The sequence below is a fragment of the Vombatus ursinus genome, unplaced genomic scaffold, assembly GCF_900497805.2.
Source record: "Vombatus ursinus unplaced genomic scaffold, bare-nosed wombat genome assembly UNPS02014832.1, whole genome shotgun sequence".
In the NCBI taxonomy this organism is placed as follows: Eukaryota; Metazoa; Chordata; class Mammalia; order Diprotodontia; family Vombatidae; genus Vombatus; species Vombatus ursinus.
The window spans coordinates 76,287,504-76,313,032 of record NW_020954610.1 but is presented as its reverse complement, the minus strand read 5'-3'; the positions used below and the strand labels follow the sequence as shown (position 1 = coordinate 76,313,032).

General features: G+C 38.7%; 2 protein-coding genes across 4 annotated transcripts in view; one reads left to right on the top strand and one right to left on the bottom strand.

The window, feature by feature from the left end:
• Positions 1 to 6,932, top strand: part of LOC114025751 (endoplasmic reticulum resident protein 44) — a 119,039-nt gene extending 112,107 nt beyond the window's left edge. The window contains exons 11-12 of the mRNA XM_027839241.1: positions 4,234 to 4,336; positions 6,326 to 6,932. Of these exons, the coding sequence (XP_027695042.1) occupies positions 4,234 to 4,336; positions 6,326 to 6,427 (205 nt within the window). The 3' untranslated portion in view covers positions 6,428 to 6,932. The remainder of the gene's footprint in view (positions 1 to 4,233; positions 4,337 to 6,325) is intronic.
• Positions 6,933 to 23,281: 16,349 nt separating this feature from the next.
• Positions 23,282 to 25,529, bottom strand: part of LOC114025789 (syntaxin-17-like) — an 86,497-nt gene continuing 84,249 nt past the window's right edge. For all 3 annotated transcript variants that reach the window (XM_027839309.1, XM_027839308.1, XM_027839310.1), the window contains exons 7-8: positions 25,140 to 25,226; positions 23,282 to 24,341 (exon numbers count right to left, since the gene is read on the bottom strand). In XM_027839309.1, the coding sequence (XP_027695110.1) occupies positions 24,108 to 24,341; positions 25,140 to 25,226 (321 nt within the window). In that variant the 3' untranslated portion in view covers positions 23,282 to 24,107. The remainder of the gene's footprint in view (positions 24,342 to 25,139; positions 25,227 to 25,529) is intronic.

The following is a 25,529-nucleotide window of genomic DNA, read 5'->3' as shown; positions in this document are numbered from 1 at the left end:
CCTTAGGATTTTTGGCCAAAAGAGAAACAATTACTATTTACTTTCACTCTGAGGCATCAGGCCCTAAAAAATAACCCTTAAGTGGTGTTTGGGCAGAGAACTATTGTTGTCCAGTCAATGAGAGCCAGAGTGAATTGGGTTTAAGGCATGGTCTTTAAGAAAGAAATGTAGCCAGTAATCCCAAGATATCAAGGTAGATTTCAGCCATCAAAATTTACCTTCCTTTGGGCAGAGCACCCTCAGGTAAGGGCATGATACCCCATGAGGAGAGGAGTATGTTGCCCGACTAGAACTGGCCAGTTGGGTCACCAGTGGGGTAGCTCTGACTACTCACAGGTTGTGGTTTGTCCTTTGTAATCAAAGAGAGCTGTGACATAAGGAAGATGATGCCATGACTTGCAAATGAATTGGATTTAAGTGAAGAAGGGCTGTGCAAAGTCACTAGCCTTACTTTCTCCTCCAGAGTCATCTGGGTCCAATGGCAAGATATATATAAATCAGGACGACTGGAGATGGCTCAGCCTTGGGGGAGTTACAAAGATGGTAAATAGAGCAGTCGGGGCCACTGTAGGCAGGACAAAAAATGATTGAGGTAAAAATGGGAATGGGTGATCCCAGGAAATAGAGTATGAAACACATCTTACTTGAGGAACCGTTGGGTCCTTTACCCTTCTGGCTGTCCTCAGCTTATCAGAAGCTTTCCTAAAATGTGGTACCCAGAAATGAACACAATACTCCATATGTGGTCTGACCAGTAAGACTATCACATTTCTTAGTCCTGGACATTATGACTCTTAATACAGTCTAAGATCATGTAGCTTTTTTTGGTTGCCATAAGGTGCCCTTGACTCATTGAGCCTATTGTCCACTAAAACCCCTGGGTCGTTTTCAGATGAAATGTCCTTTAGCGATGCCTTCCTTATATTTATGAAGTTGCCTTTTTTGTAAGGCTTTACATTTTGTTGTTGCTATTCATTCATTTTTCCATCATATCTGACTCTTCATGATCCCATTTGGACTTTTCTTGGCAAAAATACTGGAGCCATTTCCTTCTCCAGCTCATTTTACAGATGAGGAAACTGAGACAAATGTGGTTAACGGACCTGCTCAGGGTCACACAGCTAGTAAGTGGCTGAGGCCAGATTGGAAATCAGGAAGATGAGTCTTTCTGACTCCAGACCCAGCACTCTATCCACTGCACCACTTCACTGTCCTTTAAGCTTTACATTTAGCACCATTAAATTCATCTAATTAGATGAGCTGCATGTTCTGGCTCAGTGGTATCAGAGTCAAAAAGAAACTGTACATAAGGATCTCTGAGACCATATGTTGATTTGAAAAAACCATTTATGAAAGTGATCTATGTTCTGTTGTATTTATTTTGTTAAATATTTCCCAATTACATTTTAATCTGGTTGAGACTGTGCTTCGGCGCACAGGGTCATGTGTTTGACACTCCTGTTCTAGCTTGTCCCAGTCTTTTTGTATCCAGGTTCTGCTATCAAGTGTGTGAACTCTCCATCCTAATTTTGTGTCATCTGCAGATTTGTTAAGTATGCCATCAGGGCATTAAATCCATATAATTATTAAGGATGGGTGGAAGTATGATAGAGACCCCTGGTAAAACACAGGACCAAGCAACAGTCCCAAGAACAAACTACAGAAAATCTTCTTTGAAATTAACATCGCTTATTAATGATTTACTCTTTGGGTTCAGGAATTTAACCATTCTAAATTCTCCTAATTATATTGTTGTGTAACTTAACATCTCCCCTCCCCCCCAGCCCACTTAATAGTACATTCACTTTTATAAGATTTTGAGTTCCAAATTTTTCTCTCTCCTCCCTCCTTCTATCTGCTCTCCCCTCCCCAAGACAGTAAACAGTCTGATATAGGTTATACATGTACAATCATGTTAAACATATTTCCATATTAGTCATGTTGTGAAAGAAGAATCAGAACAAAAGAGAAAAACCATGAGAAAAAAAAAACAAAACAAAAAATAGTGAAAATAGTAGGCTTCGATCTGCATTCAGACTGCATAGTTCTTTCTTTGGGTGTGGATAGCATTTTCCATCATAAGTCTTTTGGAATTGTCTCAGATCATTGTATTGCTGAGAAAAGCTATGTCTATCATAGTTGGTCATCACACAATGTTGCTGTTACTGTATACAGTGTTCTCCTGGTTCTGCTCACTTCACTCAATATCTGTTCCTCAGTGACATCATGTCCACATTTTTCTAAAATCTTCCCGCTCTTCATTTCTCATAGAACAGTAGTATTCCATTACATTCATATACTACAACTTGTTTAGCCATTCTTCAACTGATGGGCATCCTCTCAATTTCCAATTCTTTGCCACCACAAGAAGAGCTGCTATAAATATTTTTGTCCATGTGGGTCCTTTCCCCTTTTTTATGATCTCTTAACATCTATCATTTTCATAAGAATCCAATGAAAATATTTTAAAATTTTTAATTTAAGATCCAAGTAATCTATATAGTATTCCCCTAATTCTTCAGTTGAGTGTCAAAAAAAAAAAGATTAGACCAGCGTGACCTGTTCTTAATGAAGTCATGCTGATTCTTTATGGTTACCTCTTCCTTTTCCTGATGTTTACTAAGCATCCTTTTAATTTAACAACCCTAGAAATATTTATCAAGCACCTAGGAGAGGCAGCATTGAGTAGTGGAGAATGTATTAGATGTGGAGTCGGGAAAACTTGGGTTCAAATCCCACCTTAAAATGACTAGCTTTACTAAAATTTATGTAAAATTTCTCTTTAGGCCTCAGTTTCCTCATTTGTAAATTGAAGGCATTGGACTCATGAACTCTAAGGTTCCCTCTAGCTCTAGATGTAAGGTCTTATGTTTGAGGCACATAAATTCTAGAACTTTGCCCCTAATGGAAATCAAACTCAGTGACATCATTTACAGACTGTTCCTTTCCTTTCTTTTCTTTTCTTTTTTTTTTTTTTTGGATATCATGATAATATTTACCCGTCCTTAATCCTGTGGTACCTCTTGTTCTTCAAAATGTTTAAAAATTTTTTCAGCAAATGAGGATGAAGTTCTTCTGTTTCTGTTTACTTTTACTCTTCAAGTATGGCTAATCCTCTAATGAGGGGCAGCTACGTGGTATAGCAGATAGGGTGCCAGACCTGGAGTCAGGAAGACTCATCTTCCTGAGTTCCAATGTGGCCTCAGACACTTACTAGCTGTGTGACATTAGACAAGTCCCTTAACCCTGTTAGCCTTAGTTTCCTCCTCTGGAAAATGAGCTGAAGGAAATGGCAAACCACTTCAGTATCTCTGCCAAGAAAATCCCAAAATAGGGTCACGAAGAGTCAGATACGACTGAAAACGATTGTACAACAACAGCAAAACCTCTAATGAGTTTCCTACTTTATCTTAGGTATCAGTAATATCCTATTTGCCATTTTTTTTCTCTCCTTTGCAGCCCAAAGATCATTCTCCTTGGCAGAGAAAACAGAGACATTATAAGAGTTGAGAAGCTTCACTAATTTTTCAACTTGTGATTGTAGATGGTGCTTTTGAAACATTATTAATTTGTTACCTTGAAGGTTTGATCATTCATAAATTTCGAGTTGCCCAGCAAAAGCAGCTCATGCTGTTTGGATATGATATAGTCTTTAGACCTTACAAGAACAGCTAAGAGTAGTTTTCATCTTAAGCATTATAGAACCTTTGAGATTCATGGATAGAATTGGTATTTTAGCACTTTGCTGTGGGGGACAGTAGATGATGTCAGATTAAATTTAAATTGATCTCTTGGTGTTTATCTCTGGTCCATGTGCAATTACTTCAGCACCGGAGAACCTTTCACAGGCATCCTGTCAATACAGCTCCCTGACGGTCATTTGTATTTGTAAACTGTGCATTTGGCACCTGCTGTTCTCTGTTGCTCTATGGCTAGTGGGGAGTCAGAATGGGTATACAATGAAGTTATTGGTCAGTACAACTCAGTGGGAGTTATTGAAGGAAAGAAACAACACTTGCATGCCCTCAGGAGAGGATAAGAGAGAAAAAGAAAGTGGTAACATTAATGCATACCTTATTTTCTTTAGCTACCAGAAAATAATTAATGACAGGAGCAGCCAACCAGTTGTATCCATAGCATTAAATTGTTTGTAGCAATCCCTCGTTGTTGTTTTTACTCTAAAAATACATTTTAATAATCTAACCTGAATTTATTTGGCTTCTTTGATTTTAGGATTCCAAACAAGCTTAAGCAGTTTGTATTAGACTTGCATTCAGGAAAACTGCACAGAGAGTTTCATCACGGCCCCGATCCCACTGATGGCGCCCCTGGACAGGTAGGAGTTCACTTGGTCTTTCAATAGCATACTTTGCTCCCAGGAGTGGAAAGCGGAGCTCTTTTCCTCTTGCATTGAGTTAATAAGTTTCTGTTGTAGAAAGAAATGCTGTCAAGCAATCTTGAAGCAATGGCCAAAATTGAAATAAGCAACAACAAAAGACCATTTATGTTGAGAACAAAGTATTAAATAGTATCTGACTAGAATGGTATAAGGTGGCAGGATTTAGAACAGAAAGATTGGTGAGTTTAGTAGTGGATTCTATTGTTTAATTACCACCTGTGGCTAACAGATTGATCACAGTATATAGAGAATAATGATTTAATTTTGAATTTTTCTGATCTCATCAGTATAATATTGCTTAGAGTTTATGATGAGTATATTTTTATGTAGTTTTCATTTTGGGGGGGATATATATTATTACCTTTCTGAATACTCAGGAGGTAATAAGTAACCTGTAGAAGTTGTTTCATTTTGCTTGTTTTTGTTTTTGAAACTGATCCTCCCTATTTCACCCAGGCCAGGACTGCAGTGGCCCCACAGGCCTGATCCCAATACTAAACTGCACAGAAGCTTTAAACCTGTTCTTTTTTTTCTGACTTGAGCTGGTTGGCCCCCTTCCTTAGGCAGCCTTGGTAGCTCTCCACTTCCTGAGGCTCACCATATTTGTACCAGACATAATGTGGACACGCAAACAGCTTTAGTCCTGCTGCAGCTCAGATCTACCAAATTCAAGTAATCCACCAACCTCAGTCTCCTCCTGTAGCAGTGATTACAGGTGTGCACCACCATGCTTATCCCATTAGATTTTTTATTTAAAAGTTTTTAGCTTCTTTATGTTCTCGAAATAAGTATTTTTGTAATTCACATAATTTCTATTCACTTTTTTCCTACCTTAACATCCCTTCATTCTGCACAGCTGTGGCGTAAGTCACTTTTTCTTCTAGGATATCCTAATTTTTGCCTCCCTTGCCCCTTAAAAAAAAAACAAAAAAAACAAAAAAAACCCCAAACCCATGTTTCTTTTCATTTAACTTCTTTATTTAGTGGTTAAATTCTTTTCAGTGACAGGAGCCCCCGTTAGAGTACTTTAGAGTTCCTTTTTTCATTGAAAATTTGAATTCAGGAATTTTTTTAATAATTTGAAAACTATAGAAGCTGATAACCTCATCCTGCTGAGCTTTGAAGAAGCACTCCAAGGTTTTTTTCCCTAAATGTAAAGTATGGTTAGTGTTTTCCAAGGCTTGGTCAAAATGATGTGCATCATAACATACCAGTTAATATTGTCACTTGAGCTTGGTGAAGCTAAACATCTATTTAATGAGATGGGGAAATTGGAAATTGAGCATGACAAGAAAAAAAATCAGAGGGATGGACACAATGTCATGTATATGGCATAATTTTATTGGTTTAGAATGCCTTTGCTTCTTCTTGATGGTTCAAAAGACAGGGTCTTTTTCTTTTCTACTGGTGTACATTGTAGAATATTATTAAGGTAAATTTTAAGTATTAACATGTTAGCTTTTCTCTTTATCTCACTAAGTTTTAGGCTATTGTACCATTTAAGTAGCTTCTGCAGAAAGGCTACTATATAAATAGGAAATTTTGTTAAGTGGGGTCAGAACTATATGGCTTCTACAGAGTACATTAAGAAAAGGCCTAGGTTGTCTAGCTATTAGGGCATTCTCTCCACCCAACAGAAATGTGTCTTGTCACCTAACATGTCACCAAGAAAAACTGGGGTCATTTCTGAAGTAATTGAGACTGGGAGAGGCTGTAATTTTTTTCAAAAGCACTTAAAATAAGGAAAGCAGCATCCAAGTCCTCTCCTTTGGAAAATGAAATCAATGGCTGTCCCCTCAAATAAAGTGACTATCTTTAGTCAATAAACCATCAAGTATTTATTGAACTTCAACTCTATCTTAACTCTGTGCTCAAGTTACAATATAACCTCAAAGTTGAAATATATTATATTTTTATCTTTTACAGCACATTCAAGATGTAGCAAGCAGTCCACCAGAGAGTTCCTTTCAGAAACTAGCACCCAGCGAATATAGGTATACCTTATTGAGGGATCGAGATGAGCTTTAAAAACTTGAACAAAAAATTGCAAGCCTTTCAAACAACAGCATCAACTTATGTGGTGGAAATAGTAAACCTATATTTTCATAATTCTATGTGTATTTTTATTTTGAATAAACTAAAAGAAAGGTTTGGGTTTTTAATTCCCCTGACTCAAATTATATGGTTTGGTGGGTCATCCAATATACTTCTTTTTTAAAGTCCTATTAATATTTAATAAGAAAAATGCATCAGAGGCCCATCTTCACTTTGGATCTAACTAACCCTGACCTCCAAAACATTCATAAATCTAATGGAAGGTAATATTGCCAGAGACAATATGTTTTTAACTTGCACTGCTCCATTAAATAAGAATTGGGATGTTTTCTGTGTAATCTGGTAGTATGTACACTCTTTTCCCCCTTCCTTCCCATAGGAACAGTTCTCTTGGTACTTTTCATTGTCACATTTCTCACAGCAAAGAGGGTATATATTCTGGATACTTGGGAGGGGAATAAATTAAAGTTTTACAGAACTTTGTGTTGTGTTACTGATTCGTGGGATGCTGCTTGTGAAAATTTGATTATAGTCTTTTGGGATCTTTGACATGTAACCTAAACCTATTACTGAAGAAGCCAGAAAGCCCCGAGTCAGAAATTTGGCCTGACATTGTCTGAGCTTAAAAAGAGAAAGAAAAGGGAAAAAATGCTGTTAAGCTTATAAATGTTTACATAATAATGGCTGTGAGAGGTATTTCAAACTATTAAGAGTGATTTATTCATAAATTTGGAAAAAAAATTCTAATTCAAATGAATACCAGTGTTTCTAATGGGGAATACAACAAATAAAATCTCTTCAGTTCCTTGTGTACATTTAGAGTAGATCTTCCCTTTAGCAAATTTTGATTTGTATGACTATCTAAGGTAGTACTAACCCAAAACCTCAGATTATGATCTAAGTTCATCTTACAAAGTGTTCCTCCACCCAACCCCAAGTACCCACTACCTTTTCTGGGTCTCCCACTGACCTGAGTGGGTTACTGAGATGGCTGCTACTCAGCATTCTGTCCACTGGATTCTTGATGCAGGATGTAGAGGAAAGCAGCGCAAGAAAGAGACCAAAGCCAACAGAGTGGTGCTTTGCTGGCTTGGGCTGGCACTGTATGCATCAGGAGTCTTTTTATACTTTTTATACTAATACATATAAGTCAACCCCAGTTTAGGGGGAAGGATGTTTTTGGGTTTTTGTTTTGTTTTGTTTTTTAATTTAAAAGGCTGATTTATGTGCCATTATATAGAGTATGTAATGATACCTGTAACACCTACCAGTTCTTTCAAAATAAAAAAAAAATCTTCATATTTCTGCTGGATATTTAATTATTTTGTTCTTTCAAAAAAGAACCAGCTTAGTCAATTCTGGATATATTCTAGATAGATAGCAATCTTTTACCCAATGAAGGAATATTTAAATATCTTTAGTGGGAGCAGTCAGTCTCTATTTGAACACTTACAGTGATAGGAAGATTACATCCCTACACAACAGTCCATTCTGTTTTTGCATGGTTCAGTTATGAAGTCTTTTCTTAACCCTCATATAACTTCCACATATTGATTCTAGTCTTGTCCTCTGGAGCCTTTTCACAGATAATAGGTCTTCAAATATTTGAAGACAGCTACCACATCCTCTGTCTTTCTTTTATGCTAATGGCTTTCAGTTACTTCAGTAGCCCCTCATTTGATATCCTGGTAGTCCTACTGACTATTTTTCATTTTGTCAGTGATACTGCATAACTGGACACATTAGTCCACACATGGTTTGACCAGAATAGAATACAGTAGCACCATCACATTATATTTCTGTTAATGTGAACTGAAGCTTCTTAGATTTTTGTGTTGTTCCATAGGAATATAAATTTAAAACTAGGTAAGACTTTAGAGGTTATCTAATCCAATATCTTCAATATACAAGTGAAACTGAGGCCCAGAAAAGTTAAATGACTATCCAAGGTCACATTGTAGAGCCAAGATTCAAACCCAGATCCTCTGATTGTAAATCTGTTGCTCTTTCCATTGCTTCATGCATCTTCCCCATCATTTTAAGCTTTCAGTTCATGAAAATCCCCAAGCTTTTTTCCCCCCTATACTTACACATTTGATATTTTTGAACCTAAATAAAGAACTTTACATTTGTAAAATTATTTGTTTTAATATTTGGCCTGTTGTTACAGTCTGTTAATGTTTGATACTAATTCTATCCAGTATATTCGCTATTCCTCTCAGCCTTGTGTTATTTATGAATTTGATGAGCATTCCAAATATATGTTTAAACCATTTAGAAAAGTGTTGACCAGAATAGAATCGAGAGCTATGACACCCTACCAGAAACCTCTTTTGGTTGACATCAAATCCATCTTACATATACTCTCATTCAGTCCACATATCTTTTGTGTTTGTTTAGGGATGTTGCAAGAAATTTTTTTTCAAATTCTCAGCTGAAATCTAGACACTGCATCTTTAGTATTCCTTTTGATCTGCCAATTTAGTGAAAGAAAAAAGGAAATTACTTTGTGACCCACATTTAGTATATTTATTGTGATGAGTCTGGATGCTATATTTGAAGAGGAATGTTTGCAAAATATAGTGTGTTCATGAGAATAAAATAAAAAATTTAGTGATCATTTTATAAATGAAAAAACAAGCCCAAAGAGGCTAGTTTGCTCAAAGTCACTTAAGTGATTAGTGACAGGCCTAGGTCTTTTGACTTGTGGGTCAATTTTCTTTTTCCTATGCCAGGCATTTTATGGCTAGGGTTGAGGAAGCATTGTCACAAGGAACAAGTGGACACATCTGGGGATGTTTGGCCTTGAAAGGAGAATACTTAAGAGACACAATCACTGTCTTTAAAAATTTGAAAGGTTGTGGAAGATAAGGAGGTTTGTTTTGTGTTGCCCCATAGAGGAGAAATAGGATCAACGAAAAAAAATTCCTAGGAGCAAGAAGGCATATTTCATCTGAATGTCAGTAAAAATTTTCCAACATTTAGATTTGTCCAACAAATGGTGAAAGATTATGAACAACATTTCATTCCAAAATGGCAAAAAAAATAGTTGCAGAGAGGTATGCATAAGACTCAACTGAGCCAAATCATAAGAGACTCTGTAAATGAAACTGGGAGAACAATAGACATCAATCAGATCTGCCAAAATTTCTGTGGCAAAAAAGAATGCGACTATCACATTTGAACTGCCCCATCTCAGTGCTAAATGTATTAGGTGAGGACATGGTGGTGGCACTTTGAAAGGCAGGAAGAATGGTTGGACTTGAACAAATATATAATAGTAGAAATTAATGCCAAGATGGGTGTAGTGGCACCTATCTGTATCCTCTGCTCCCCAGGAAATTGCAGCTGGAGGATCTGAGCTAAGGAATTCTGAGCTGCAGTAGGCTGAGTCAATTAAGTGTCTTCACTAAGTTTGACATCAATATAGTAAGCTCCTGGGTGGGAGGGGGAGGTTGCCTTAGGAGGGGCAAATCCACAGAAATGAGGAGGGTTAAGCTTATGACTAGCCCCTGAACTTTCAGCCTGGCAAGATAGGGATTTAAAAAAGAAAAGAAAAAAAAAAAAGACTTTCCCTGCAAGAGGCAAAGTCTTAGAGGTACTTAGGGATCAATTCAAAGAATGAAAAATCCAGTGGACTGGAAAAGACAGCTGACAGTACTATGACCAAAAGAAAAAAAAAGGCAACTTGAGAAGACTTTAGCAACCAGTAACATGCCTATTTTTGCTTTAAGGTCTTTATGAGAATGAACTACAACATTGAGGACATCATTAATGCAAAACATGAGCAGGGAGCATGCAGACTTTGGGAGATTTTCTACTGTAGCTCACATCTTTGTAGTTCTACAACTGAGATGTAGAGAATGTAACATCCCACTGTACATTGTTTGTTAACTTACAAAGCTAATTTGACTTAGCAAAATACAGCTTTGAAGATTCTCAAACACAAAAGTGTCTCCTAACACATCAAAAACATAGATGAGAATGTAGTTCAATCCACTGAGTATCAGTGTCAAGAAGGCATAAAACAGGAAGATATGTGCTCACTGAAGGTGACCATCAGTGTCACCAGAACTTAGCACAGTGCCTGGCACATAATAGATGCTCAATAAATGTTTATTGATTGACTTAGACAATCTTGGGCAAAATCCAAGTAAAAATAGAATTACTTATCGGTGGCCAGGTTCTCTGTATGTTTCTCTTTGTGTTTGATGTGCTGATTATGTTGAACCCTAGAAAACTGTTGGGCTTCCACAACCACTCATGAGCTTGGCCTAGCCATATATACTGGGAAAAAAACCCAAAGAAGATGAAAAACACATTTCCTGGGTGAGCAACCCCATTAAGGTAGTGTCTCTGTGTGTGTGTGTGTGTGTGTGTGTGAGAGAGAGAGAGAGAGTGTTTTGAAAGGATGCTACAGATGGTCCATTGTCTGAACTTGGAAACAAACATGATTATAGGATTTAGAAGTTATATTTATTATGGGATTTTAGATTTAGAATTAGAAGGGATCTTAAATCACCTAGGCCAACTTCCTCATTTTATAGATGAGAAAACAGACCAGAGAAGTTGACTTGCTCAAGTCATGCACTTAGCAGGGAGCCAGTAATCAAGGACTTCTGACCCTAAATCCAATACTTGTTCCATGCCACCATATCACCAAGAGATTGGGCTGCATTACATTTTAGGAATGTTAATTATCCTGTTTATGCTACATTACTATAAACTCTAGAACATTAAAATCTCAGAAATTACAAGTTGGAAGGGTCTTCAGAAGCCATCCAGCCCAGCCTACAAATGATAAAGAATGTTCTCTGGGATATCTCCAACAACCGAGGGACCTTGCTAGAAAAGCTCTAGTTGGGCTACTTCCCAAAGCTGCCAGTTTGACTTTTGGATAGTTCTAATGGCAAGTTTTTTGTATTGAGCCTAAATCTGCTTCCTTGCCCCTTCTACTCCCAGCTTCTAGTTCCTGCCCCCTGATGCCAAAGAAAAAAAAAACTAATAACCTTTAACACATGACAATTTCTCAAGTTATTGAAGATACTTAACATGGCCCCATTAAGTCTCATTATGCTAAGCATCCTCAGTTCCTTATTAACCACTCCTTGTATGGCATGGCTCAAGAGTTCTCATCAATCTAGATGCCCAGCCCTTAATGCTCTGCAGCTTGTCTTTCTGAAAATGTGCCCAGAACTGAACACAATACTACAGATGTGGTTTGATCAGGACAGAGTGCAGCGGGACTACCAGTTCTAGACAGGTCCTTGAGGTAGCCTAGTTTCACGAGTTGTTCTGGCTGCCACATGGCATACTGTGTCACGCAGAGGCTGCATGCCACTACGACCTTTAGATCTTTTCCACACAAACTTTTGTCTGGTAATGCCTCCCCTCTTGGGTGTTTACGGAGTGTTTTTTTTTTTTTTTAACTCAAAGGTAGGACATTTGCCTCTATTGAATTTCATTATTACAGACAGAGGTAATATAGTCCAACCATAACACTTTAAAGATGAGTAACATGGGTTCCAGAGAGGCCTGCTTAAGGTCCCACAGATCTTACTAGATTCACCCCATCATTCCGGCCTATAGAAATCTTTTTTGGATCCTGACTCTATCACAGGATGTTAGCTTTCCCTTCCCACTTTGTGCCATCTGCAAATTTGATACAAAATTCTATGCCTTCAACCTAATCATTGATTTAAAAAAACAAACAAACAAAAACAAAACTGTTGAACAGCACAAGGTCTAGCTCTCTAGGGCAGATCTAAAGATCCGTCTCTCCAAGGTGACATCAAGTCATTTATTAGTACTTCTGGGGGACAATCATTTTCAAAATCCATCTCATTGTACTGTTATGTTAAATGCTTTGCTGAGATCTAATTAAATGATCTCTGCAGTATTCCCCTGATCTATTAGTGTAATAACTCTGTCAAGAAAGGAAATGATGTTAGTCTGCCACGATGTCCTGATAAAGCCATGCTAGCTCTTCATGATCTCAAGAGAATCAAAATTGCAGATGAACCAAGAGACAATGGAAAGGTGTTTAGTAGATTAAAGCATGTTGCATCCTGTTACCAATGATGATTTGTTTTTGATAAACAGCATTAAAGACACCAAGGACAAAACAAAATGTGGTAGGCTGAGTGTAGAACACAACAGACAACACAGATAGCTTGAGTGTGTTGCATTGGTATCCATGAAATACTGAAAGAAACAGAAGGCTTCCAGTGAATTGGGTGGGTTCTTTGTGGAGGGTTTATGGAAAGTCTTGCTCAAGACTTGTACAGTATGAGAAGACAGTCGTAGGTTGCCATACGTACCAGTCAGAAGAGGAACCATGCTGATGAATGGGTGAATTAGAAATATTTAAATAGAGCTTTGATGACCACTTATCAAAGATATTTTGTAAGAGTTCCTTATGTCTTTGGGAGGTTGAATTAGATAACCTTTAAAGTCCCTTCATTCTCTAAAATTTATTATTGTTTTGCACTAATTTGCTGAGCTACAAATTATTCAAAATGTTAGTTTTTACTAAGACACAAATCAGAATTTTACGTTTAGAAGGTCTTAGATATCTTCAGTACATGGGTTTGGTTAGTGGCAAGACAGGTGAGACCAAAAATGACTGAAACTTGAAAATTAGATAGATCTAATAGTGGATGGGTGAATGGGTCTGGTCTCTGTTAACAAACATGCAATAGAAGGAAGTTTATACAGGCATGCAAATCCAGCAGAAGTCAACAATCAGATCCCTCAAAAGATGGGCATCAGTAAGGAATATAGAGACATCCTGGGTGGCAAGTGGTAATCATAAAGAAGGTTTGGCAACTATGTAGATGCTCTGGCTGGCCAGTGGAGCACATTAGTCAAGGAAGAGGTCATCCAGCAAGCTTGGTCCCAGGAAGCCAAGATTCAGCTACATCCCTGAGCTTTAGTGGTAGGACTATGGTCTCAGAGCAATTGGAAGAAGTTAAAGATAGGACCCTAAAGTTCTAGAAGAAATGGGCTAACAGGAGTTAAGTCAGAGTCCTGGGTTCAAATTCTGACTTCTACTTAACTACCTGTAGGAATTTAGTCAATTATTTTACTTCTCTCTCAGTCGAACTAGATAACCTCTAAGGTCACTTTGGCTTCTAAAACTATGATTCTGCAACTTTGGGAAAGTCACAACCTCCTTGAATCTCAGTTTTTCAGTTCTAAATGTGGGGACAATACTACCTGTACTACCTACCTCAGAATGCTGTTGTGGGGCATCTCAAATTCACCTCTTCTCCCAAACCCTGCTCTTCCAAATTCTGCTATTTCTGCCAATGGCACTGCCGCGTTCCAGTCATTCAGGTTCACAAAGGTGGAGTCATCTTCAACTTTCACTCCCCATATCTGATTAGCTCCCATGTCCCTTGTCCATTCTACCTTTGAAATCTCTGTCATGTATTTCCCCTACTTTCCCTTCACACACACACAGCCTCTACCCTAGTTCGGGCCCTCATCACCTACTGCCTGGACTATTGCAATAGTTGGTCTCCCTACCTCAAGTTCCTTCTCTCCCTTAATTTGTTTTCCACACAGTCACAAGCAAAAAAACAACTCCCCCACAAAAAAATCCCCAAAACTCCACTAGCTCACTTTTGCCTCTGAGAGTAAATATAAACAACTCTGACTGGTTTTTTTTAAGCCCTTCACAATCTGACTCCAGCCTTCCTTTCCAGGCTTGTTACCCACTACTCTCATTCACACAGTATTGATTCCTGGCTATCCTTTTGACATGTCTTCCATCTCCTAACACTCCATTTCCCAACACTTTGCCTTTGCTGCGCAAGCTGCCCCTCCCACTTGGATTATACTCCTTTCTTATCTCTGCCTCTTAGAATCACTAGCTTCCATCAAAGCTCAGCTTATGTTATTTCTGCATTAGTTTTCCTGTTCCCCCAAACTGCTAGATCTGGCATACCCCACCCTGCCCAATTTACTATGTATTTTTCATTTAATAGCATGTATAAATGTTGTTTCCCCCATAGAATGTAAGCTCCTTGAGGGCAGGAATTGTTTTTGTCTTTGTATTCCCAGTATCTAGCACAGTGCCTGGCATAGACGCTTAATAAATGCTGCTTGATTGATTGACGCTCATGTGACATGTGTTAAATTCTTTAAACTTTAAAATGTCAAATAATTAATAGCCATGATGATGATGATGATGATGATCTTGATGATGATGATGAAGCGCCTAACTGAAGCTGGGCCACAGGTACAGAAGACAGATAACCAGTTACTGGAGATCCGGGGTATTAGTTCAGTGGTCAGTGACAAGGACACAATGAACCAACACACAAGATTAGAAGGGAACCAGCAGCCAGACCGACTTGGTACTAAGCTGCCTGATCGAGAGGTTGTGTTAGCTCCAGACTGCTAGGGCAGGGTTAAACCTACCAGTGGTGATGATGGATACCCAGTTGTAGGCACAGAAAAATTACCTTGTACTCGGTAGGATTCAATAAATGTTTTCTGAATTAAATTGAATTGAAACTACATTAATTTCCTTTATTAGATTATGTTTTAAAGGAAATGCTATTGACATAATAGTAAGCCTCCCCAAGCGTAGTACGTACTCAGCCTGCCATCAGCACCCTCCTTTATGCTTTTTTGGAACCCCATCATGTTGTGAACCACATCCCTTATGTAATTCTCCTTCTGCCTGCCCCCAACCCCTAGAATTAAGTGTAAACTTGATATTATACTAAAGACAATCTTCTTCCTAATCTATCTATATACCTCCATTCTCTCCCTGTTCCAATGTATATTACTTTTGTTAGTTTTTCTCATGCACATCAGTACTCTGCTCAAAACTCTTCTTCAATTGTTCCCTAGTAACTACTGAATTAAACTTCAAACTACTGACTATTTAGGGCCCACTAATGTTTGATTGAACTCTGCTCTTCTCTAAGTACTCTATGCTCCAGCCAAACTGGATCAATCCTCTCCCCATACCTTTCCTGAGCCCAGCTGGAATGGTATCTCCTCCATGAAGTCTTCCCTGATTGCTACCAGTTCTTAATGATCTTTTCTCCCATTGATCTTCACATGCCACTTTGAAATTCTCATACACTTATGTCTTATTTTGTATTCTAGTTATTTAGAACTGTTCAAGGGCCTTGCAAAGAATTTGGGCTATATTTATGTTTCTTTCAGAGTCAATCAACAACTATGTGTATCGAATTCAAGTAAGTTTCCCTCTTAAAGAATCTGAAAGAACTAAGGGAATACCTCTCTTTTCTTCAGCTTATCAGAGATAATATGATGTTTCTAGACAGGATGGAATTTTTTTAAAGTTAACCATGTGGGAAAAGATGCTCAGGAGGCAGAAGAGAATATGATTCAGTGTCAAGGGGGTGCAAAGTGGAACAGAGGAAGAAAAGGAGAGCTCTCAACTGTTTTCTTGGACTAGGATAGAGTATAGCTTATGAGAGACCAAGTAGAATATATACATACACACACACACACACATATATATATCTATAGTGTGTGTGTGTATATATATATATATATACACATTATATAGTCTTGATGATGTGATCAAGAGGTATTTAAACTTAACATAAAAGCAAAGAGAGAAAAGAAAATGGCAAAACAAGGTAATAAACAAAAGCTCACATTTACATAGCTTTTTTATAGTTTACAAATTGCTCTTATCATATTTGAGCTTCACACAGGTCTGTGATGAGCAACCAAAGCTCTGAGAGGTTAACTTCACCAAAGTTGAACAGCTAACAACGGTGGAACAAGAACACATATTCAGGTCCTCCGCTTTAGAATCTTACACTCTTTCTACTAAACCACACTCTCATGGAAAGCAAACATAAGATTTCCAAGAGGAGCCTGGACGATCATATGTCAGAGATGTAGAACAGGCTTTCTCTCAGGCATGGGTTGGACTAAGTGAACTCTGAGGGCCTTTCCAATTCTGACTCTGTGATTAGCAGTGTGATCTACTAGCAGTCAACACATACCCCTGAAGTCATCTCCTGACGCCTCCTTCGGGAACGGAGGTGATACTGGATTCTTAAAGGTTGTGACATGCGACATAAGCTTTTGTAGGTATTACTGATATGCAAAGTGTTCATATACACACCCGAGGATTTGTCATCTGAGAATCATCACCCAAAGACTGAATACCAGTTTGATTTTTTTTTTTATCAACTCATGAAGCCATCTGCCAAAGCATGGATGGTTTTTGTAGGTGATAAATTATCGGAGGGCAGAGATCTAGTGTATGACTATCGTTATGAGTGGATGAATGATGGAGCAGATCATGGGATTTAAGAAGGCTAAGGAATTGGGAGGTTAGGGAGTTTGAAGAGTATCATGACTACCCCTCCAGGATGAGTATGTCAGGGGGTATGAGAGAAGTTACCACCAGTGCTGCATAAGATGGCTGGAGATACAGTGTAATAGGAGGTTGAGGGGCTGCAGTCAGGAGTAAGGACAGGCAGATTTCAGTAAGGGATAGTAGGTAGAAGGAGTGTTAGAAAATATGAATAAACACACACATACACACACACACACAAGCATATTCCACTCCAAATGTTCAAATGGACTATTTGTGTCCCACTTGCAGTAGAGCCTTCTAAGTTCATACTGGTCTGATCAGCCACAGTCAGACACACTGTGCCTTGACCCCACCATAGTGATGTAATTTTGGTCCTCTTCAGTGAATCATATCAGTAGGTCTCTGGCCAAACACATCTTTACTGTCATCAAGGTATCTGGCTATTCACTACTTTTCCAAAATCATTAACTTCAACTGGGAAAAGGAATGAAAATGCCACCTATGCCTTCAAGTGTTTCAAGTTTCCTACCTAGGACTTCAATACCATTAGAGAAATATTCCAGCCTCATTTTGGCTTTATCTTTCTTTCCCATGTGAATCAGCAAAAAGGGATAATGTTTAGTAGGTTTTATAAGTCTTTTCTAGCTCTCTGTCTCATCATCCAGGAAGATGGTACACCTCCCAATAGGCCTTGTTAGCTCAACAGCCCCTGTCCAGGGTTTATCTTTGCACCAACTACCACTTCATGTGGATGGAGTTTCCTTAATGGTACACTCCCTTTGAGGGGTGTGGCTTTTCCTTTCCATTCCCCCTCCAACCAGTCAGAAGGGACTGGGGGGTAATAACTTTCTTTTCAAAACCAGGGGCCAAAGGGTTACTCTTTGAAAAAATGGGAAGGAAAATTCTTGCCTTTGTGATCTTAGCAACCTGCTGTTCTTACCAGCTTATGATTTTTTTTTAGGGGTATCCAAATTTTGAACTCATTGCTAGGCTTATACAGTCCAATAACAATCTATCTACATTGCCTAATTGTTTTTAATTAGCTCTATCCAGGGCTAAGGGCCCTCCCCATCCAAAGACAAACTGAATTCTGAAATAAGACAAAAAGGGGAGGGAGGAAGGGAAGAATGGATGAAGATGCACACTGGTCTGAAGAAGTGAAACTGAGGGAATTCACACTGCATGTCTTCCATCACCAAGCAGAGAGTGATGTCACTCGTTGGGAGTGAGGGTGCACCTCAGGATGAGGACTTAAAGAGAAGGTTTGTAATAGCCCCTGAGGGGATATAACAGGGAAAGAACTCAGCAGGGAAAAGACAAGGTAAAAGGTGACTTCAAGCTTCTAGTCTAGGATAATAAATTCACAAGAATGAGCAGCTAAGGTATATAGATTATGTAGGATATGCATGTGTAAATGTAGTTTGGACTATATTTCTCCCAGATTTGCTACCTTATACATGCCCACACTGAGACCCATTTCCCACTTTTCCCCCCCAAAGGCTTCTCTCTGAAGTTTATTCCCTTTTAATTAGTTTTCTTTTACTACCCGTGAGTTTAGTATCATCATAACATAAGCAAAGTGCTTCTCAAAGCTTAAAGCACTATACAAATGCTAGCTATCATTTTTTTATATTATTTGGATATTTCACTGTGTACATCTCTTTCAGACCCTTTATGCAAAAATTAAGACCTTTCTCAGTGAGAATCTCCATTCAGAAAAATGCCCACTTGTCCCTACCTGCACTCACTGTCTGGGGTTCATCCACAGAGAGATTAGCCCTGAGCTATTCAAGGTTAAGTGTGTTCTATTTCTTTTTCCTACAGCTCCTTATCCTAGGAAGCAGTCATTTTTCTTACATAGAAATCTCACCTCCATATCTGTTCTACCATTGAGGTAGATAACTGAGGTCCTTGTTTCTTGGTCCACATATAGCTAGCTTCCTGCTCTTGTTAAATATTTTTAGTTCACCCTGTGGCCCTGGGAGAGAACAAAGAAAACGAGGTTTAAACCCCTGACTTGGACCACTTTAACATTACAACAAACTCAAATATCTGAGATGAAAATTCACTCATGTTTTTGAAATGTTGGCAGATGAAATCTGATCCATGCTCTAGAAAATGTCAGCATTCTGGATCCAAGGGAAGGAAAACATTACACATTCACTGATGTCCCCTTCTCATTGTGTGAATTTATATTTTCTCCCTATGTTTTTTGTTTGTTTGTTTTTAAAGAGGCCTCAGAGAATAAAAAACTCCTTCATTCCTCTCCAGGCTCCACTTCTGACTCTCTAGACTTCTTCACAACTCTCCAACACTGATGAAGCACCTACTAAGTGCAAATCCCCACAGTAGGCACTGGGGATAAAAAGACCAAAACAGATTTGTCTCTGTTGTCAAGGATGACATTCTTACTGGTAGAAAACAACATTTAAAGTAGATGAATAAATGAATATATTTGATGAGGTAAAATGCAAGAACAACTAAAGGGATCTGATTTACTCCATTATGTTTAAGTGATGTACACAGGCTTTGGAAAGCTTTTATACTTTATAGCAGGGATTCTTAACTCTTCTGTGTCATGTACCCCTTTGTCAGTCCTATGGATTCCTTCTTTGAATATTTTTAAATGCATAAAATACACATGATTATAAAAGAAATAAATTATACTCAAAGTTATTAAAATAAAACTGACTCCAGCTAATGAACTACTACTCTATACCTATAGACATATAACTTATAATTGAAGAACAAGTGTTTAGAAACAGTTTTACAAAAAGTTGTCACTAAGCTCTTTTAGGACAGGAATATAATTCCCATTATAACCATTGTTCTGTGGGAAAATCAGTTGTAACATATCAATTTTCCAAAAATATAATTTGAAACAACTTCTCCAGAAATACATCTTAAACATGGTTACTGCCGATGTAGAATTCAACTCTGAAGGGCAGTGAATCTCTCAAACAAAAGTACACGCAGCGCTTCCTCCACTGCCCCCTTAATGGAGGCACCATAGTACAATTAGAGGATCTAGGTTTGAATTCCCTAAACTCTGTTACTTACAATTTGTGTGCTCTTGGACTAATTGACTTCTACGGTCCCTTGAGGCTCTAAATCTATGCTCTTATGACAGACAGACAGACAGACAGATAGACAGATAGCTACCTAGCTAGATAAAGCATTTACCTAGTGCTTACTACGAGCCAGGCACTGTGCTAAGGGCTGAGAATACAAACAAAAAACCAAAATAAAATTAGACCCTTCTTTCAGGAAACTTATATCCTAATAACAGACCTAAATGCAGTAGAGGAAGCGGGATAGGAGGAAGGAATGAGTTTGGCTGGCTCGGGTTACTTCCTCAAATGAAGATTTCAAGGAGTATCACCAATCAGAAGAGGGGGCTACAGAGGTAGAGGGATCCTCCAGGGTGAGAAGGATGCTGGGCCATGATAGAGAAACCCAGAGAGTCAGGAAAGGGGCTGGAAAGAAGAGTGAAGGGGGAACTGAAGCTTGATATTGGCCAAGTGAAGATGAAGGCTTCTTTTAATCTTATGTGTATATATGTAAAGTATGGGTAAAGTAGGCAGGAACTCCCCTTATGGACCTCCTCCCTCATTTTCAGGCTCTGGGGCTAAACTTCTGGGTCTGTTCCCTATTGTTTAGACAAATAAGTGATTTGGGAACCATAAAAAGTAATGTAAATGAGGTATTTTTATTCTTAGTACCACTGTTGGAAACAAGTTAGTTCTAAAGGTAGTAATCCAAGAGTTTAGCTAGTGAGTCTCATCTCATTTCTGAGTCACTGAAAAAAATACCCCCATACCCCCATTTGCTTTATATATCTCAACTGCAATGGCTCAAACAGTGCCATCTAAGAGGCAAGGCATGGAGGATGCCCAAAGTGTTAAGATAGATGATTGGGAGAGGAATAACATGGGAATAATCAGGAGGCCACATGGAAGTAAAAATGATGGTAACATAGAATTTAGCAAAAAAAGGTGAAAGAATATAGAATATAGAGATGCCAGGCATAGAACACGTGTAGGAAACTGGAGCCATTCCACAGTTACCACATAACATCATCATAGCCAGCATTCATATAGCATTTTAAGGTTTGCAAAGTGCTTTACAAATATCATCTCTTTTGATTCTCACAACATCCTTGGGAGGTATGTGCTATAATTATTCTCATATTACAGATGAGGAAAATGAGGCAGGCAGTGGCTTGCTCAGGGTCACATAGCTAGTAAGTGTCTGAAGGTGGATTTGAACTCACGTCTTCCTAACTCCAAGCCCAGTGAACCACCATCCACTGAACACCTACCTGCCTACGATAACATTATTTTTGCTGAGAAAAATTTAAGTGCTCAGCTAACTCCAGGGGTAGTATCTTTATTATCCTCAATGCTCAGCACAGTGCCTGGCAGCCACATTATGGTACTTAAAAGCTTGTTGAATGAAGGATTGATTGAATGTATCCCAATTTAAATGCTTCTACCAAAGCCTTGTGACAAGGAAAAGACTGGAAAACTAAAAACAAAATCATAGTGCTCCAAGGAGCCATATGAGTACTTTCAGACATAAATACTAACACAATATTGGATTAAAACCTGGCAGGGTGATATTAGAAAGGAGCCAATAGATATCAAAGCAGATAGCAAAAAATACAAGGACAGTCCAAACAAAGGGGAAATAGTGCTCTCTTTCATTATACTTCGCCTAACTGGTGAAAATGAATAAAAACTTTGATAATAAATCATGGTTCTCTCTAGATCTGACACTAAAGGCAAAAAGTAATGATAAACAGAAATTCCTAGAAATAAACTCAATCCTAGAGAAATCATAGGACCCTCTAGCTCACTGTGATATCACGTGACCCACAACCCTCAAAAGAGCTGCCTTGGCCACTGCATAATCAAACTGGATGGGTATGTGTCACAGGCCCTGCCTCTCAGGGTAGGCAAAGACCTGTTCCCCTCTGCTCAAGGAGCACTAGAGTAGGAGGTAGGTATTGTCTCTCTCCTCATCTAAAAGATAAATGCTACAGACAGGCAAATTGTTAAAGGGAGAGGGAAAGAGGGACAGACAGAGGGGGAGAAGGGGAGGGGGGGAGAAGGGTAGAGAGAGAGAGTGAAAGAGAGAGAGAGAGAAAGAGAGAAAGAGAGAGACAGAGAGAGACAGAGGAGAAAGGGGGGAAAGGGGAAGGGTTTTAGGAAGAGAGGTTACCAGCCAAGTGCAGCCCAAACCCTTGTGAAATCTTCAGACATTAAATAGCTTATTAATAATTAGGGTAGATCCTTGATTGGCTAGACAGTGTTTGTGGTAAGAGGTGAAAAATAGGCAGGCCATTATTTTTACTTGAGAAACCTGAGTGTTTTGTTCAAAAGGTACTTTGTGAGCAAGGAAAAAAAAGTAATTCCTTTCCATATGATAGCCTTTCAAATATTTTTATGACTACTATTACACACGCTCCAAATTTACTCTTCTCTAGGTTAAACATTCTTAGTATCTTCAACTGATTCTCCTACGGCATAGTTTAGATCAGCGGTATCAAACTCAAATAGAAATGGGGGCTACTAATTTGTATATAAAGATCTCTGTGGGCTACATTTTGACTGAGTTTTAAAATGTAATGTTATTTCTGTTTTATTGTATTTGTTAAATATGTTCTTAACTGCATTTTAATCTTGTTTAGGCAGCACATGAGTTTTGCAGGTTGCATGTGGCTTGTAGCTCACATGTTTGATACCCCTGGCTTAGATTCTTGACCACCCTCCCATGTATGCACATAAACTTGTCACTCTCCTTCCAGAAATGCAGCTCTTAAGAACAGGATGCAGGACTGGAGATATGAGTCGTGACTAGTGCAGAATCTAGCAGGGTTATCCATTAGACAGTAAGCTTGCTGAAAGTAGGGACTGTCTTTCGCCTTTCTTTGTATCCTTTGCTTGGCAAAGTGCTTGGGATAAAGTCAACCCTTGATAAATGATTGCTGACTGACTAATTTCCCTTGATCAGCACACTACACTTCTATCAACGAAGCCTAAGAATGCATTAGCTTTTTTGGCTGTCAAGTAACATTACTGACTCACATTGATCTTGAAGTCCACTAAAACTTCCAGGTCCTTTTTACATCAATCTGATGAGATAAGCAGGTTAAGTTCTCTGTTCTCTTAAAATGTTATTTAGGGGGAAGGGATTCAGAGCAGGTTACCTCCAAGGAGCACACTGATGTCCTGAGATTGAAAGATGCCAAAGGAAGGTGTCACCTGGGCTCTGTCCCCTCTCTGACTTAAATGCTAAAACAAATTGATGGGGGATAGGATCTTTTTTGTGTTGGAGGTTCAGGAAAGTAAGTATGGAGAGAAAGAGCTATAAAGTGCTTATTACAAACTAAATTTCTCGCTACAGATGGGTTGAATTAATCCTTTAAAGTAGAGAGCTTTCCATAGGAAGAAAGATGCAAAGGATACTAGAAGATGTAGAGAGACAGATGAGCAGGGATGTCTGTGACTGGCAAAATAAACCTCCTACCATTTGTTTTCTTTATTTAAAGAGATGCAGAAGAAAAAAGGGAGGAAAGAAGGCAGGGTCCAAAGTAATAAATTAAAGAACTTGGAAGAAAGGTAGGGGATGTCTTGACAAAAAAATCCCCCAAAAACAAATTATGAAGTATTGACTGTCTTTCCATTCTTTTTACAGTTCTGGGCAGGGCTGTGTTGGACTGGGCTTCATTCACTTCAGCAATCTGGGAGTGTGCCAGACTGAAGCAGTCTCACCCATTGGATACATGCTGAACATGATGACATCTCAATTGTGCCTTCACCCAGAGGTCAAGTTTCCAGTTTCCTGATGAGAAAGGCTTATGGAGTAACCTTCATTTTCTTTCTATTGGTTGAAATAATTTCCCACAAACTTGCCAATTCTTAAGATCTTCAAGTCAGAGTAAATGAGGAAAGCATTTCTCTCATAGCCATTTTTCCCCTCCACCTTGAACTAAACACTGACAAACAGATTAGCATATGGATCCTAGTCCTTGTGAAGGTCATAACTCAGCTACCACATAGTCAGGTAGAAAATTTGTAACTTGTCAGTCTTTGAACTTCACCTGAAAGGCAGTTCTCAACTCACCTGGGCTCCTGAATCACTAATATCCCAATTAATACCCTGTCAAATGACAAAATGTTTCCTGATCCCAGTTCCAATCCATGTGATTGTCTACATTCTTTATATCAATAAGCTTGTCTTCCATGAGCTGATTGTGTGTCCATCATTGTTGGCAAAGGACATCATCAACACTGCTGCAGGGATCCTAATGAAACAGGTCTAGTTTCAGCTGGATTTTTTGTCACTTTGCCTAGGAAGATCTGGACAGCTGGAAGTGATCGCAATCATTTTCTGTTTCTTTCTTTGTATCAATTTTCCACCTGTGAAGCCCAACAACCCACCACCAACTGCAGCTGCAATTCCTGCCTTGAAGCCTGCAAAGAGGCCAAGCGGACCCCCTACTACTCCTCCAATGATTGCACCTGTCACAGGCAGAGCTGCCAGCTTGTATTTTGCAGCCTGTAAAAAAAAAAAAAGAGAGAAAAAATTCAATTTGGAAATGGAATTGTGAATATTTGCTTGTGGGCATGTATATTTTCCCTTCATTACTCCTGGCAATTCCTCTTTAACTCTTATATAGTTAACTCTCACAATTGTACTTATGAAAAAAAAAAGGTGGAATATTCCACAGGTACGAAGACTGGGTGCTGCAACTGCTCATGACTTCAGGACTCAGATGGGTAAAGACAGAATGGATCATTTAAGTTGCCTCCAGCTGACTTACAACACAATTAATTCACTAATTATCTGATGGGTTTATTTAAATGAATGGCAATAGCCACTGAATGCCCCTAGAGCTTTTCTGTCACCGTGGGTCATGCACCTGAGATTCAAAGCCTCTTGGGGGGTGAGGGCAAATGGCACACGTGGTCCCAGAGCTGTACAGTGTCTGGCAGGTTGATTCATTTTGCCTTTCCTCGGTTCTTGCAAACTAGCTAGGGCCCTTCTCCTTTTTGATAATTCCTCTGAGGTATATAACAGAAGTGCCCATCACCAGAAGGCTTCAGTTGATTCTCTTTTTGCAAAAAAAAAAGGGAAAAAAAAAAGAAAAAGAAAACAGTCCCTCTCGACAGAATGACTCTTGGGGTAGAATATTACAACAATCATTGATTTCTTTTACTACCTATGTGCCATTTCTTCCTTATTTCCTTAATTGCTGGTTCCCTCAACATTAAAGAGGGCAGATCAATGGGGTTAATACTGAAGATTCCTGGGAGGCAGAGGACCATTGATTTGTCAGCAGGAGCAGAGCCTTACCTTCCTCAAATTTTTGGTTCCCTCTTCAACATTCACAGCAGCACTGTTGACATGGTCTTCAATGCTGTCAATCTTCTCCTGCTGAGACTAGATGCAAAGGAATTATGAGGGAGATTTCCTGCTGGGAAGCAGCAGTAAGCCAATACACACTATTTTAATTCCTGTAATCAGGGCCCTCATGTACTGTAGCCATGCAGTCTTAATGGTGGTTCATTAAGAGCATCTGATAAAGCATACTGAAAAGTACAAATTTACTTTTTTTTTTTAAAAAGGGAAATTTAACTACTAAGTAATAAAAGGGTAGTACCTTTGTAGCCAAATACATCTCATATTAAATTGGGTTCTTTATTAATTAATGTGCTGTTATCTGAATGAATGAACCAAATCCCA